This window comes from Leuciscus leuciscus (genome assembly GCF_965113295.1).
Source record: "Leuciscus leuciscus genome assembly, chromosome: 1".
NCBI lineage: Eukaryota > Metazoa > Chordata > Actinopteri > Cypriniformes > Leuciscidae > Leuciscus > Leuciscus leuciscus.
The window spans coordinates 46491800-46509135 of NC_138725.1; the positions used below are offsets into that span (position 1 = coordinate 46491800).

A 17336-nucleotide genomic window follows, 5' to 3' on the forward strand; every position below is an offset into this window, starting at 1 on the left:
AATATATTTCTTATCATCATGTAGTGTGTTAGGATAGCTTTGGTATCACAAGTTAGATAAGAACTCATGAACTCTAAAGAACAATGACATTATCATGGTGACAACCCACAGCATAATTTTTATTGCTTTGGATATCTTATGTCATGGGGCAAAGCTGAAGATCTTTAGGACAGTACCTTATTTAGAGATAAATGGGAGCGCTGAAATGGGGGAAGGCAGGCTGCTATCAGGGAAGGGTGGTGGTCCTCAGGGGAACTATGGACTCACAAAAGCACATCTGCTGTAACAAGACCCCAGTCCATCCTACAAAAGTTACAAAGAGAAGCATGGTTGTTCAAAGTAAAACAAAACTGCCTGCATTGTAAGATTTATATCACATCACATTAACCATAGTTTGATGCCTAGTTTCTATTTGCAAATGGTGTGTTTATAAGGGGGTACGGATGTTTGGCATTTTTGAAAAGAAATGTTGGGGGATGGGAGGAAGAGACCAGATGAGTCCTTATTGATGTCCTGTTTGTAGATAAATCTTTCCTACTTTTATGCTTATAACCATTTTTTTTTTCATTAAATCTCCTAATGCCATGCATTTCTGTTTAATTACTGATGCTAGAATAATAATACAAAAATATTTATTTTTGTTGTGCATTGATAAGCCATAATCTATACTCAACTCATCACATCTCAGAACTTAAATCAAAGAAACCCATTGTACTTTTTTACAAAAAAAAGCACTTGAAATGTAAAAATACTTTTGTCAAATGTGCTGTAAATGTTTTGAAGGCAAAATAAATAAATATAATTCACAAAACCACACTGTCCTCGGTATCAGCAAGAGATTTTGACATCAGCTGTTTTTGTTTATAACTCCCATGAAGGCCATGTGCATTACTCCCAAGTTACACATTACAAAGTCACATGTAGCTTGCCAACATCACTTCTGCTCAATCACAGCCTTATCTATTATTCAAACTGTGGCAACATCTGAAATAAGCAAGAAATATTTTGTTTATGAAGTTGACCATGAATATCTTTACCGTTTTTTTTAAACAACAAAAACAATGTTCTGAAGAATTATCATTATTATACATCTGTCCAAACAAAAAGTCAAAGTTCATATGCCTGTATGATGATACATCAATAATGTGTAATATATGTTTGAATGAGAAACCAGACTTGGCCATGAAACATCTACAAGACAACATTTAATTGGTCAAGACCAAGACTTGAATGCTGACATTTGACGTCATGTCTAATATAAACCTGGGCTAGGCCCACTTACAGAGATCAACAACTACTGTACCTTTATCATCATCACCATGTAACATGCACACACCTATGCATGTAAAAATACTACTCCTGTAAAACAGGGAGTTTTGCTTAGGCAACTCACAATTACACAACAGGAATGCAAAGCCCCATTTATTCCAAGGTTCATTACAATTTCTTTGAAAACATTACCTAATGAGCTCAGACCAGCTAGTTGCTAGTTATCTTGGTTATCATAATTGCAATGAAAAATACCCCTATTTTGCATAGAAAAGTACTTGGTAGATTCCCACACAGAAGTATAATGGTACTATTGTGAATACAATAAGAAGTAAATGACCTACAGAGCTGCTGCTGTTAGATTGAAAACACAGCACAGGACCATGAAGGTGTCACTGTCCACCACTATGTTGACCAATACTAGCACTAGTAACCTTGCACACTTTTTTTCAGACTTTTTGAAAGGTTTGAAGAGTCTTATCGACGTTATCACAACAAAATACGAAATTACGTATGACTATTTATTACAATTCGCAAATAAAATGGTCACTTTTGATCTAAATCTCCTAGGCCTTTTACTTCAACTAGTCTAGCTTCCCCTTCTTTCACTCTCAAGTTGCAAGAAAGCAAGTGTAGCAATGTGCACGCGACAGCCGGGTGTGTGACGCTAAACCAATCAGAGAGCAGAGCTTCGAAAGTTTACCTTTTATGGCTAGAGCCGGGCATACACTGCCATATAAAAGAGCTCGCCCAGCTTTTCATCCTCACTTTGAGCTCCTCCACACGCAGCTAGTGCGGAATATCATCAGCTTGTAACCAATTCTCTTAAGTCGACAAACCCCCCCAAACCTAAGGTGAGTTAATTTTTCAGCTTTTAAAGCCTTTTATTGTATTTTAAGTTCATTAATATTAATTTAAATGTTTAACTAGAATGAATAAATAAAACTGTATGAAGTCGTTTGACCAAGTTACCGGTCTTCTTGCTGTTAAATATTAACTTCTGCTTAAAAACGGCAGTTATTCTTTAGTATGTGGTTATTTTTATGTAAATTATTGCTGTATTATCATAACTTAATGTCCTGGACATGTCAGTAGGAAGTGACGGTAATGTTAACCGTTGTAGACACGACATTGAATGGGCCGGTGTGAAATAAGCGTTTAAGTTTCGTCTCTCAACATTAAGATGCGCTCTGGTTAACCGTGCTTTAACAGCTATTAACATGTCTTTATAGTTTTAAGGGTATTCGTGAGGCATGTTATACACTTGATGGATAGCCGGCATGGGAAGTTCTTTGTGCAGCAGGCAGTGCTGCAGCAGGGTGTGACCTACTTTAGCTAACATTAGCCGGCTAACCAGCTTTCACCTCCTGTGAATCTGACATTTGCTTAAAGTTATTCGATCTCTAAATAATCAAATGTTACTAATTATTTCACTTTCATCACAACCAACCGTTTTAGTGAGTATTGACGCTTTAAATCGTAGTATGCAGCCCCTCAGTCTTTCATTAAGACTGAAGATTAGTGAAGCACTTCATATTCACGTTTCGAAATATAAGGTGTGGTCAATTTTAACAGTTGGTGTAAATTTTGTTCTGGTTGTAATTAAAGTTTTATAATTGTGTCGAACACTAACTTCGCTTAAATCTCATTGATAAGATTAGAATACAAACTGAATCGGCTGATGGTGGTGCTTTGGTGTGAAGTCTGCTCTATGGAGTCATTGAATTGACTGCAGATCTGTGACGCAGTAATGTTGGGCAGACACCCGTCGAAATTCGGTTGTGTAATTGATACCAGGCGAGAATGGAAGAGGATGTAAAACTTAATTCTTGTAGAATTTAGGGAGTGTCCCTGGCGTGATGAATTTCGAAATCTGTTCCTTTTTACTGAACTCTGACTCTGGCTGAGTGCCACACCGCCGGCAGCCGCAAAGCGGCTCAATCCATTGCCTTTTATGGTAATAACTAGAGAATGCAGAGGGACTTCCTTTGTCTGGCATATCTGAGGCGCGTATTGTCACTCTAGCACCCGCTAGCGGTCAGACTGTAGAATGCAGCACGAAACAGGAAGTTGACGCCACATGGTCACATGCTCACTGACACTTTCTTTCATGGCAGCAGTGCACCTCTAAAACGTTTTCGCTCTCTTTTACAGTTTAGCCATGGATGATGAAATTGCCGCACTGGTTGTTGACAACGGATCCGGTATGTGCAAAGCCGGATTCGCTGGAGATGATGCTCCCCGTGCTGTCTTCCCATCCATCGTGGGTCGCCCCAGACATCAGGTGAGAGGCAGAGGATAAATAGATTTGGGCTAACCTGTAACGAGAATTATTTTCATACTTTAAAAGTGAATTAACTTCCAGTTACTAAACATTTTACAAAAATTAACATTGCTTTCTTTGTTACAGGGTGTCATGGTTGGTATGGGACAGAAGGACAGCTATGTTGGTGATGAGGCTCAGAGCAAGAGAGGTATCCTGACTCTGAAGTACCCCATTGAGCACGGTATTGTCACCAACTGGGACGATATGGAGAAGATCTGGCATCACACCTTCTACAATGAGCTGCGTGTTGCCCCAGAGGAGCACCCCGTCCTGCTCACAGAGGCCCCCCTGAACCCCAAGGCTAACAGGGAAAAGATGACACAGGTTGGTTTTTTGCTAGCAAATGGTGCATTGAAGTCTCTTGTCTGTCCTGTTATGTCATTTTAAGTTCTCCTCTTCATTCATTCACTTCCTCCAGGCTTTGTTTCCTCTGAGCTCCTGAGTTTCTCATCTTTTGCTGGAAGCAGCAGGTTATCTATACTTTTGCCTGCCTGTTTTGCAGTCTCCTGCACTCTTATTCTTTGTGCACTTTTGTTTCTTTACTCTGGATTTCCAACTAACCCCTGCATGGATGTGTGGATGGTGTGCCGTAAATATTTGAGCATCAGTTAACCTATCCTCTCTTTCCAGATCATGTTCGAGACCTTCAACACCCCCGCCATGTACGTTGCCATCCAGGCTGTGTTGTCCCTGTATGCCTCTGGTCGTACCACTGGTATCGTGATGGACTCTGGTGATGGTGTCACCCACACTGTGCCCATCTACGAGGGTTACGCCCTGCCCCATGCCATCCTCCGTCTGGACTTGGCTGGCCGTGACCTGACTGACTACCTCATGAAGATCCTGACCGAGAGAGGTTACAGCTTCACCACCACAGCTGAGAGGGAAATTGTCCGTGACATCAAGGAGAAGCTCTGCTATGTGGCTCTTGACTTCGAGCAGGAGATGGGCACCGCTGCTTCCTCCTCCTCCCTGGAGAAGAGCTATGAGCTGCCTGACGGACAGGTCATCACCATTGGCAATGAGAGGTTCAGGTGCCCAGAGGCCCTGTTCCAGCCATCCTTCTTGGGTAGGTTTCCTGACAAACATTACCTGGTGTGTGCATGTACACTAGATTTCATTTGAAGGAGAGTACAAGAATGCTGATTAACCATTTGTCTTGCTCTGCAGGTATGGAGTCTTGCGGTATCCATGAGACCACCTTCAACTCCATCATGAAGTGTGATGTTGACATCCGTAAGGACCTGTATGCCAACACTGTATTGTCTGGTGGTACCACCATGTACCCTGGCATTGCTGACAGGATGCAGAAGGAGATCACATCCCTGGCCCCTAGCACAATGAAAATCAAGGTGAGCTTTGACCCTTGCCTGTTATATCAGTCTGTAACTGAACACATGGCAACTCTGCGCATATGGCAACTCTGCATTGTGCTAATTGTCTGTTTCTCCTCAGATCATTGCCCCACCTGAGCGTAAATACTCTGTCTGGATCGGAGGTTCCATCCTGGCCTCCCTGTCCACCTTCCAGCAGATGTGGATTAGCAAGCAGGAGTACGACGAGTCTGGACCATCCATTGTCCACCGCAAATGCTTCTAAACGGACTGTTACCACTTCACGCCGACTCAAAATGCGCAGAGAAAAACTTCAAACGACAACATTGGCATGGCTTTTGTTATTTTTGGCGCTTGACTCAGGATCTAAAAACTGGAACGGTGAAGGTGACGGCAAGTTTTTTTTGGCAAATAAGCATCCCCGAAGTTCTACAATGCATCTGAGGACTCAATGGTTTTGTTTTGTTTCTTTAGTCATTCCAAATGTTTGTTAAATGCATTGTTCCGAAACTTATTTGCCTCTATGAAGGCTGCCCAGTAATTGGGAGCATACGTAACATTGTAGTATTGTATGTAAATTATGTAACAAAACTGTCTGGTTTTTGTACTTTCAGCCTTAAAATCTTGGGTTACTTTTTTTTTTCTTTGTTCCAAAAAAACGAAGCTTTACCATTCAAGATGTTAAGGTTTCCATTCCCCTGGGCATATTGTAAAAGCTGTGTGGAACGTGGCGGTGCCAGAAACTTGGTGGGGCCAACCTGTACACTGACTAATTCAATTCCAATAAAAGTGCACATGTGTAAGACATCCTATTCCTGTGTGACTTCCTGTGTTGATGCTGAATGAATTTGCTCTGAAGTATCTTGGTAGACTCTTTTAATAAAACTAGTCTCTCTTTTCTTGGTGTTATATCCATTTTATAAATTGACTGTTCTCTAACATTCAGTTCTAGAGGACTTTAATGAAAGTTAAATGGGTTGTCATGACCCAACTTAAGTTGGGTATTGTAGGGGGCTTTAACAAACTTAATATGGTTTTGAAGTGATCAAAATGGTGTACATGCAAAATAACTTGCTAAACTAAAATGCTTTCAAATGGTCAGACTAAACTAGCAGAAATAAGAACTTTTAATCAATTATCTAAAGGTTTCCTTTAAAAAAACGTAGTATTTCATAATTGGTATTGTTTACATGGGATTAAACTACACAAATGCTTTGAGGACCACGTGCAAAAAATGTTAGATATGGGTATAGAACTGCTTATGCATATAAACTCATATATCAAATTTAATGTCAGCATGACTGGGACATCTGAAGTACTGGAAAGTAATCAAGTTCTAGTTAACATGAGGTTAAATTAAACCTCAAGGTTTATATTAAAAGGTTAAATTACATCTAGCTTCATTTTTATCTGACCAGTTTATTAAACGGTTCATTACGTCTTGCATTTAGTATTAGGGAGCTGTTGTGATGCTTACACATTTATATTTGTGCCTTTAGTTTGAAGTCTGAACATCATGAGAGCATTATGCCGCCTCATGGTCAGCTGATACTCCATTTTAATTTGCACTGTACAGCAGATGGCGCTACACGCACAGGAAATGAAATGGTTTAAATTTGAGAGACTCATGGTAACTCAATCAAGGTGCAAGAAACCGTTTTCTCTTTGGAAGAATAATTGTTATTTTTTCAGTAAGTGACATGACAATAACAAAACGTGGCACATATCCAATTTGTGCTAAAAATATACACTTAATAAGTGGCTTCTGTTTTTAGGTTGATCCTGGTGTGCTTGAACTTTGGTTATTGATGATAAATATGGGTGCCCTAGTTGCATATGATTTACTGCAAGCTGCTTCTCATCTGACAGCACTTGATGAAAAATGATCAAGAGATTTTCCTGCTGTGTACATCTGTGCATGTGTAGAGAAGCCTAATACAGATTGTACCTAATAGCCGAGGTAGCCTTTTATTGAATAACATAAAACTAATCAATATTCATTATTTATCAAACCTACATAGCTCTCTTTAGATGTACTTTAGCTGTATCTTTTATTACCACTTAGCCTACCATTTAATTGTTATTTTTGTAAAGCTGTCTCAAAAACTAGCCTGCCTTTAATCTTTTATTCATTAAGCAGCTAACACTAACGTTTTACAAATGAAACGCATGAATCTTGTGAATCTCATAATCAGCCGAGTTACTGTGAATTCGCTCCCTACCCCCAACACAAGCACCAAATGTCATTCATCCCTTTAATTTAGCTTCCCACGTACATTCATACATCCCACGGGGACGTGTGTGTCTCTTGATTGTGGTGGGGTATGTTCACGCAGGGATGCAGGCCATGCACAAATGTTCCCCTCCATTCATGATGAAATAATTACACTGAGAAACAAGCCACTAATAAGTGAGTAGTGGGCGACAGAGACATCAGCATTCACAGTGCTGTTTCTCAGTGATTGCACAATTATTAGAGAGACTCATTCCGTCCTATCCCACAGACATGTGTCTAATAATCAGACATTATGATTGATTGCTTAATGCAAAAGACACTGTCATGTTTTATTTTTGTTGTGTTTTTAAAATGAACAGAATCGAGGGGTGCTGCTGGAGGTTTTGTGTCAGTGTCTGTGATATGGACGAACTCCCGTGTCATTAGATCCATTGTGTTCGGGGCCCCTCACAGGAGGTCTCAGAGCAATTGTGTGGTGCCTCACAGTGTCCTACTGAGCGTGTAGGAGGTGTCACCTCCAGGACAGACCCTCTGTCTGTACCCAGTGTTATTTTATTTCATTTCATTGAGATACTATTATAGCCTAGTTTTCAATAAAAAAAATTAATTAGTTTTTATTTTTATATATTGTTTTCTTTTTAATTTTAGTTAGTTTTAGAGTTTGTTTTATGCTTTTGTTATTAGTTTTGAGTTATTTTATTAATCATTATTTCAGTTCTATTTATTTTAGTATGTCAACCTAATTGAAAATGAGAGATGTTGCCTTGGCAACTAGAGGTGTGTTCCAATTTAATTTGCATACTTATGCACTATTCTATGACGTTTTGTAGTAGGCCTACAATTAGTGTGAGTAGAGTGTTCATACTGAAAATTGGCAAAAGAAAAAGTACACTTTAAATACCCGGATGATGCATGCAGGCTACTTAACCAAGGGAAAAAACGAATGCTGTGTCCGAAACTTATTCACTATTACGTTAGTCCACTAATATAGTTCATTTGAGGGAGTGAATGAAAACGAGTGAGTGGATTCGGACACGGAGTAGGCAGAAGCTTCTTAATAATCATTAGACACTTAATAGCAAACTGACAGCTCTAGAAGTAAAATGAAAAGATGTATCTTGATCTAGATATCATGGAAACTAGCATGTATAAACCTTAATTCAACTATTTAATTATCAATTAAAAAGGGATTTATACCTGTGTGATATTACAAGCCACATTGGATCAGCGGTTTGGAAAATGGATGGATGGATGATTCAGCTGCAGGCGCCATCTTCTGGCGAGACGCGGGACTTCATTCATTCATTCATTCATTCATTCATTCATTCATTCATTCATTCATTCATTCATTCATTCATTCATTTTATAGGTATTCTCTAGCCGTGTATCAGTGTAGTCTACGTGATACGCAGGTATACGCCGTATACCCACTAGAAAAGTCCAAGGATTTCCGTATACCCACTTAAAAAAAGCGTGAGGATACGTAACAACTTAGTTTTGTGTCAGAACTTTCACACTTTCATTCATAAATTCACCCCGTCTGTGTTTGCGAAGCGACACGGATAGAATCGCGGAATCCTGTCACGGAATTTGGCTATTTTTGAACGAATAAATCAAAAGTAGGGCTGTACAATGAATCAAATGTCGATATGGACTAACTGTTATAGTGTCTGTGAATATTAAAGTTAGAAGAGACTGCAATTGTTCTACGCGTCTCTGGGAATGAGCGCTACACACACACACGAGCGCTACACACACACACACACACACACACACACTGAAGCACGCGTGACTCACGCTCGTGGTGCTTTCAGCGATTCACTGTATTGAGACATGATGTAGGCTACATATGTGCACTTCATCGCAGAGCTGGTATGAAAGTCACTTCACGAGAATTTCACCATTTCATTTAATAAAACTATCGTTTTTTTTAATAAAACTATCGTTTTTGACGATGAGCAAAGCTCATTATCATTTAAAGACACATGCACTTAAACGGCGCTGAAAACAGAGCTGTTTTTGACCAGGTAAAATTAGTGTTTTCTTACAATACTAATGAGAATTTTGAATTAAAGGATTTTACAAACTTTTAATTTAGACTCTAAAGAATCATATTAGCTTGTACAAAAATGGCATTACATGACCCCTTTAAAAAAAGAGAAATGTCTATTTTGATTTCATGGTGACTAAGTTTTTTATATTTTATTTTATTTCAGTTCAGTTCAGTTTTTTTTTTTTTTACACACTGTATCTACCCTAATTCTCCATTTGAAACCTTGGAAGAGGAGAAATTATCTGATATCTTTGACCAGATATAAATCTGGGAAAAAAAAGAAAAAAAAAAGAAAAATCTGGGACGCCATATGCTCAGTATCTGTGATGATCTAGCCTTCTAACTTCAAGAAATAAATCTTTTCATCATCCAGTGAAATATAATTGATCGGTTACAGTGTCCTTGTAAAGTTTCATTTGAAAAGAGCGTCTTCCACTTTTAGTACAGAGTCCCATTTCCTGCAGAGCCCAGGGGACAGTTATAATGGCAGGTAACTCATCATTAGGACACACTTCACTTCATGTTACAATACTTATGAGACGCAGATGCTTCTGTTTCCATATATTTTTTATTTCAATCCATGTGAAATATAGTTTTTAAATGACTGCATGACACAAAATGAATTATGAATGCACAAAAGAACCGGAAAAAAAGATAAGTTCAATTATGCATTTTATTAAAATGCACCACTATTTGCATTTTTCCTTCCAGATTTATATGTAAAATGTTTTTATAGATCAAATCTGCTATGTCACCTAACCCCAATATAAACTAAAATATTTCATTAAAAGCATCAGGAATGTGCTGCAGTGAAGGAAATTGAGAAAGATGTTGTCTGAAGTAATGGATAATCCATGAGGAGAACCAAACGCAAGCCAGTCTGTCCTTTGAGCAGTTTAACTATGGCCATCTGGATGTCAAATCATCAGCTATTCTAATAAACAATATCTCATCTTTCATCTTTTAGTCTTGGAATAATAAATCAAATCATGCAAATAAATAGATTATTTAATTCCAAGTTCAATTTGCTTGCGGATTAGAGGCTTTCTGAGCCGTCAGAGGGATTCTATACAATGTCCCCATTCACTGGATGTCACATTCATCATGGCTTTCATTACAGCTCCGCACAGCTTGCACTGAATGATGTGCAGGAAGTTGCTTTACACTGTCACTCCACAAAGTCAAGGTGTTGTGATCATCCTTGATTTGCTTTGACTTGTGCAACAAACACTGTCATGCCACTTTAGAAAGAATCAAACCAAGGTTTCATTTATCCATGTGTTAAAGAATAAAAATATTCACAAGACAATGTTTCAGGCATACAGGAGGAATTTTGGTGCCTATATTTGACCTCTCCTTAGGCCCATATTTCATTAACCAATATAATAAAAATACAACAGCCTTCTTAAAATACTAAAATCTGGTTTGTACCATAACAAAATACTGATAAAACAAAATTATGAATTCATCATAATATCCCTTTCCATGAACAATGGCTTATGCTAATGCATTATTGCAAAACGCCATCAGTGTAAAACACGACTATAAACACTGACTGAACGACATACAATGAAACATAACCAAAATGCGCTTAACTGAAAAAAAACCCATTAACAATAATACTATTTAAATAAGATAATCAAATGGTTTAATATTAACATAATATTTACAGTGACGTTACATGCATCATCCTTGTTAAATCTAATGTTATTGTTATTGTGTACAGTAAGGGGTACAGTATGATTTTCAGTTAAATAATTGACAGATCTTAACAATATCATTTCAAAATGCTTTTAAAAGTAGTAATATTTTAAAGTGCACATCTGTAATAACAGCTGACTTCTGTATTTATGTGCCAGATCAATAAATCTGATAAACTATATTACTTTGCAGAATAATTGTTTATTTTGATTATTATTAATGTTATATTCAATCATTTCAATCATTTTCAATAAGTTGTTGCTGACGTTATAAAACATCATGAGAAACATGATGAGTAAATGATGACAGAATTTTCCATTTTTATTTTAGGGGCAACTGTCCCTTTAAGTGGCTTATTGCTTCATTGAGACCTTGATGTGGTACACAAAGACATGTAATCACGTCCTGAGACAAAATGAGTACTTCCACACTAATGACTATCTTATTATAACATTTGTGTTATAATGACACCTGAATATTCTTATGGGAAGATTCTCTACAGGCCCTAATCCTCTCTGACTCATCTCTTCACAGCCCATTGACCAGCTGTCTTCATTTAAACACAGTGTTGTGTTAGTTGTGCACATAAGTGAGTAACACCAGCTCTCTGTGCTCAGTTTGCATTTGTCAAGGGAGATTTACCAAAAAGCACCATGTGCCATTTTTTTTTTTTAGACATATACCATTTTAATAGCAACGGTACACTGTAAAATCATCCTACCCGTTTATTTCATACTGGTTGGACAATCTGATGGGCAGCGTAAAATCACCCTACCATTGCTTAATAAGAATCTTCGGCAAAGTTACACTGATTTATTTTATGTAGGACAGACGTGAAGCAGAAACCCTTCGTTTTAGAGAATCAAAAACATACGCCGCGACCAATAAAACCATTTGCTGGATTCAGAACCGCACAATAGCACACTATTCTTACTATTTCTGCTATAGTACGATATGGTAATACGATATAGACTATTTTTGACTGACAATATGCCGGCGGGCAGACACAGCTACAGTGAGCTGTTCAAAATCTTTCTCTTTAGTAAACTCCGTGTACAGAAACAATGTTCTCAATGCTCGAGTTCATGTGTAGAGCCCCTGGTGATACTTCGAGCAAAGTTTCATGTTGTGTCGAGCCTTCTTAGTGTTTTAAAAATAGCGATTTTTTATGCTATCATAGAAGTGCCCCAAGCATTCCCATTCAAAAGGCAATTTGACCGAAAACGAAAATACGGTCAAACTTAAAATTTGAGTTTCCATTCTACTTATGCTTTTAAACGAAAGTTTAATTTCATTTTGGCGAGAGTTACCAAACAATATTCTGCATGAAGGGCAGATGATTTAAGGACTTAACTTTTAGCCCATTTCTCACTAGTTATTTAGCTATTATTTATATAATCTAGCAATTCTAGTTCTTAATATTTTTGAATTAAAAATGATGTTTATACGTACATTTTTGTTTATTTTTAGTTGTGCTTCTGTCATTTGTTTATTTCAGTTTTAGTTTTTAATTATTTCCAGTTATACCATGGTCTGGGTGAATACTCGATTCTGATTTGCTGCAGGGTGTCCATTAAAAAGTGATAGAGGACACCTAGTAAAGGAGTTCTGGTGAAACTGACTGTTGTTTACCGTTAGAAATTAATAAATAAATGAGCTGGCTACATCAGCTGTGAGTAACCATAGCAACAGGCAGTCAAAGTATCTATACGGACTATAAATATCTCCGGTTGCTAAATAAACCGTCAGGCGTAACCAGGGAAACCAAGTTATTGTTTGTAAAAACTTTAGATTTCGATTGTAAAACTAATTAAAATATAAACTAATGTTTTAAAAATGTGTTATTTGGCAAGTGACCATGGTATAAGCGGGTTAATGCCCTTCGAGGTGTCCATTGTCAGGTATATATGGACTCCGCTGCGTGTCGGACGGTGTCCATTAATACCTGACAATGGACACCTCGAAGGGCATTAACCCTTACTTGGTAATTTTAGTGTTTCAACTTAAACTAAATAAAAAAAATTGCATTGACAGTTAACTAAAATAAGTTTTGATCAAATATATATTTAATTTAATTTAATTAACAAAAAGTTTTTAATAGTTTTAGTTAACGATAATAACTTGTTTTCTCACACAAAGCTATTGTATCATATGGCTTCAAAAGAATATGTAATAGAGTGCAAAGTATGGATCACTTTTAGAGTGCAGTTACTTTAATGGTGCTGTTGTGTCCTTTTAGAAGCTTGAAAGCTTCAGTCCAGTGGAGTGCTACGTTGTGACGTGCTTGCCGAGGCCCATTGTGTCCGACTGTGATGCTGCCAGCCTCAACAAACACACCATTATTTGTCTGATAGCTTCTGTTCTGTCATTTTGTCTGCAAATGTCACGCAGCAAGAGAGTGACAAAAAGGCTGACCGCTAAGCAAAAAATAATTCAGCTTTTTTTGGGGGCTGTCTGCCATTTCCTGAGAATTCAACCTTCCAATCTCGTGCCTGCACTGTAAATGTCTTGGATGCTGCAGGGATGTCTCCTCCAGCTGTGTGAGTGAAAACACAGGGTGGAGATGTATAGATTCAGGGATGGAGTGTGTTTTTGACAGGTATATTCTTAACATACACATTCTTAACTCTGCACCTGCTGTGCCATCTGGGCACCGTCTCACAAACCCTTATACAAACATTCAGTAGCGTTTCTATGATTGACATATTCTGGTAACGTTGCCTGCAGTCCGCGTTAAACAACTCAATATAAAGACGTTTCTCGCCATTATTTATCCTTAAATCATGTTGTACTGAATCACTGTCAAGTTAAACTGCGTATTCACAATACAACGAAGTTAAAATAGGATTTTATGGTGCTAAAATATTCAGCAGCAGTGGCATAGATTCAGCAGCGTGGGAACAACGCAGTCTTCAAAATTTCTACATAGAAAGAGTAAAGAAAGTCATGTTTGGAGCGACATGAGTGCGAGTAAATGATGACAGAACTTTCATTTTTGGATAAGCTCTTCCTTTACGTGTTTTGGAGCTAATGGATTCTTGTCATAGACTGCAACTTTGTTTATGTGACTCACCCCGTCAAGCTGTTGAAAGCTGTCAGAAATGTTCCAGAAACGGGGAGGAATCCACATCGCTCATGGTCACTCACTCCAAACTCTGTGACAGAGAGCAGCTGGACTCCACACTAAATGGACCCTGTGCTGCAGCACAGTCTCAGCTATCCTGCTGCTCTCCAGATGCTGTGATCTACAGATGAAGGTCATCAATCAATCCGTAAGGACATTGGGTATAGAATGAAACTAATGAGCTCAGAGGGAACACTGAACCTTTTGGCCTCTCTGCCTGTCTCTGTTCATTTACTCAGGGTTGAGTCAGTTGATCCAGTTATTGTGGATTGTTCGCTGCATGTATAGAGACAGCACTAGTACCACAGGTAGAGATGTTATACATTCAGTGCAGTGCCTGTGAATGCTGTGCAAAACTAAAAAGGCTATGGTGACTATGATGGATTAGATTCTTTTCAAGTTATAAAGTGCAGAGCTGTGCGAGGCTTGATTGAACATCACAGTGGCCGTCTACCTGCCTGCAGGGAGCAGAGAGACAGTTTCCGCCCAACTCTCTCGGCAGGCCTGGCACCGCAGGGCAGCTGAAAGGAAAAGAGGAACGAGGTTTACTTTTCACATCCTGGCGTCAGTCGTCGCTGAGTGAACTCTGCTTTCAACACACAGTTTACAGGATAAAGCTCAGTGCTTCAGGTGTGTTTACAGCGGCCTGGACCATCTAATGCAAGAAGGTGAAGAACCTCCAGGCAGTTTGGGTGTTGACAGCTTCTTCTTCACTGTTTGTTCCCTTTAGGGGCGCAGCAGCAGTGGGATGGGAGAGCTCCGTCTGGGACTCCAGTTAGAATATTTGAGGCAGACCCAATGGATCCCGCAGGAATGGAGACCCTCGCCCCTCCAGGCAACACAGATCAATGGCCTCCTCTGCCTCTCTTCGAGCAGATGAATGCATCGTATGTTAGCATGCAGCGAGAGCGCTCAGAACCTCAGTGTGTGTAGTTCCAGAGCATTCACGGCAAAAAATATTTATATATTAGTCAAGATTGGATTAAAATTCAAAACCGTCTTAGCTCTTTCCTGAGTGCAAACTGCTTATGCACTTGCACTCTCGGTCTGCATATTAAAAAAGCGTGCTTTGTTATTACTGGCAAAGGAGCTGCACTGCAAGTACTTTCAGTTGATCTTGGTGGAGATGCTTTTGTCAGATTAATAACCAGATAGTGAGCCATTTGAGAACACAGCAGTCTTCTATCCGCTTCTTTATTATGAAGTAGTAAAAAGAAAATGTCTCGCACAATCAAAACATTTGAAAGGGCACATAATGGAAATGAGAGAAAGAGAGAAAGAAAAAAAGACGATGGAAAAAGATGGAAACAGTTTTCATTATTCCCAATTCAGGCTGTTAAGCTGTGGGATGAGGAGGATTGCATCTTGTTCTAAGCTAAACGTATATGTTAAAACTAAACACAAAAAAGACCCAGTCAATCAATCCATAAATACCTTAATCATGACAACACAGAGGGGAAAATATATATATATATATCACAGTACGCCATTTTTGGGAAAAAAAGCAAAAACATTGAATTTTTATTCTTTTGTGTTTTATATTGTTTCTATGAAACAAAACCTCAGTTTTCACACCACTCTAGATAGGGGCAATTCAGGAAACAATAATAATAATAATTTATCTGCCTTTATTGTCAATCTTTATTTCTCATGCACCTGTTGGGATTATTTTAATTCCTTTTCTACGTAAATTACTTTGAATTATTATTCTGTATACGCTCCACAATATCGCTCTTCAAAATGGGGACATCGTTGATCCAGAGGTTGGGGAGAATCATGAGAGGGAGGAGGAGGGGTTCAAATTATGTAGTTTATTAATAAAATTAATAAATAAAATGGTAAATATAATGTTGGATATATGTTCTATAAATGCATTCTATTTTTACTTCACCTTTTATTGATGTTTTAATTATATAAATATGTTGAATAAATGTAATTCTGTGAAAAAAAATATATTTAGTGGCCATTTTCAAGTTTATTGTTTTATTTATTTTTTATTGTCAGACACTAATTAAAATAACTTCAATAAAAATTAAATAAAAAATTAAATAAAATTCAAGTTCCTGGCTCAAAATGACTTAAATGATGGAGTGGGTCACATTAATCCTAATTTTGTTTGCAGTAAATCTAAATATTAATTGCATTTTAATTGTGAGTTTTGCAGAATAAGATTTACCAACTAATCTTCACCAGATTGAACCCACAATCTCATGGGTCCTAAATGAAACCTGGCACTGCTGTGAGACAGAATGTAATAGCAGCTTTTGTGAGTTATTCTTAAAGACAACAGCCAATGTATACTGGCATTTGAGCTGAGCTTCATTTTGTCCCACCGTTTAAAACAGTGACAGTCAAAATGGCAGTATGTTCACTGGACTGATTGGAAATAACTTAATTTGAAGTGATTTCCTGTGTAAAAACACTTAGGCCGAATTCCAAGGCCAAGCTTTGATGGACGGCTTGAGAAACCAGTCCTTGATTGCATGGTTTGTGGAGTTTATTGAGGGCGAAAATTCTCCTCCAGCTGATTTCCTCCTCCTCCTCGACAGCAAACCAAAAGGGGCGTCACAGACATCAGCCCCACCAATGTCAAACCATTCTCTGCAACACAGAGCCAGAATTACTGTTAAATGGCCCTCTTCAAAAGTCATTCTTCCCAGGTGTGTGCGGCGTGCCTGTGGATCCTGCGGCCACTGAATTCGCTCTGCTGGCAGAGGAACGTGTAGGTGGCCTATCGCTGATTATTGTTCGCCTTCCTCCTTCACAATCGTCACAGCTAGAGGAGGTGAGCAGCCTTTATTAACACCTCTGTCTATCAGCCCCTCACTTCTAGGGATCCAACTGCTAATTCCCGAATAGATTGGCAGTAATTTGTGAACAGTGACTTGATAGGAAGGCAGCAGGAAAAGCAATCCTCCCAGTGATAGATCTGTTTTTTCCCCACCCAGTCTCCCCTCAGATCGCGTACTTTAGCAATCTTTGGGAAAAGTGCTCTGCGGGGTTTGAAGGTCCCATTTTGTTGAACATAATGGCTCTTGATCCAACCACTGCAACCACCCCTCCCCCTCCCCCTCTAAACCGCCATTTTGCTCACATTGATTTCCGGTTGTCTAGTTCTCATTCACGCACAGTCAACCTGAAAGAAAACGCTGAGCTGGAGCGTGGCTTTTCACCTCCATAAGTCAACTTTGGCACATCTGCCCTGCAGTTTATTACCAGCACAGCTGTGGTAGTTGTTGATGATGATGTTGTTGCAATCAATAGCAAAGCATGTGCGACTAGGTTGAACGCTG

At 38.6% G+C, this 17336-nt stretch overlaps 1 protein-coding gene across 1 annotated transcript; it reads left to right on the forward strand.

Moving 5' to 3' along the window:
* Positions 1–1968: 1968 nt before the first annotated feature.
* actb2 (actin, beta 2) lies at positions 1969–5741 on the forward strand. The gene is made up of 6 exons (XM_082144946.1): positions 1969–2123; positions 3424–3553; positions 3680–3919; positions 4226–4664; positions 4766–4947; positions 5051–5741. The coding sequence occupies exons 2-6, from the start codon at positions 3431–3433 to the stop codon at positions 5192–5194; spliced, it is 1128 nt and encodes a 375-aa protein (XP_082001072.1). The 5' UTR covers positions 1969–2123; positions 3424–3430; the 3' UTR covers positions 5195–5741.
* Positions 5742–17336: the final 11595 nt, after the last annotated feature.

What these genes read in the sequence shown, in the direction of transcription:
- actb2 (XM_082144946.1), top strand. Translation starts at nt 3,431, where the DNA reads ATGGATGATGAAATTGCCGCACTGGTTGTTGACAACGGATCCGGTATG. An exon ending in TGGGTCGCCCCAGACATCAG is followed by an intron (nt 3,554 to 3,679) that starts GTGAGAGGCAGA and finishes TCTTTGTTACAG; the next exon opens with GGTGTCATGGTTGGTATGGG. An exon ending in GTTCCAGCCATCCTTCTTGG is followed by an intron (nt 4,665 to 4,765) that starts GTAGGTTTCCTG and finishes CTTGCTCTGCAG; the next exon opens with GTATGGAGTCTTGCGGTATC.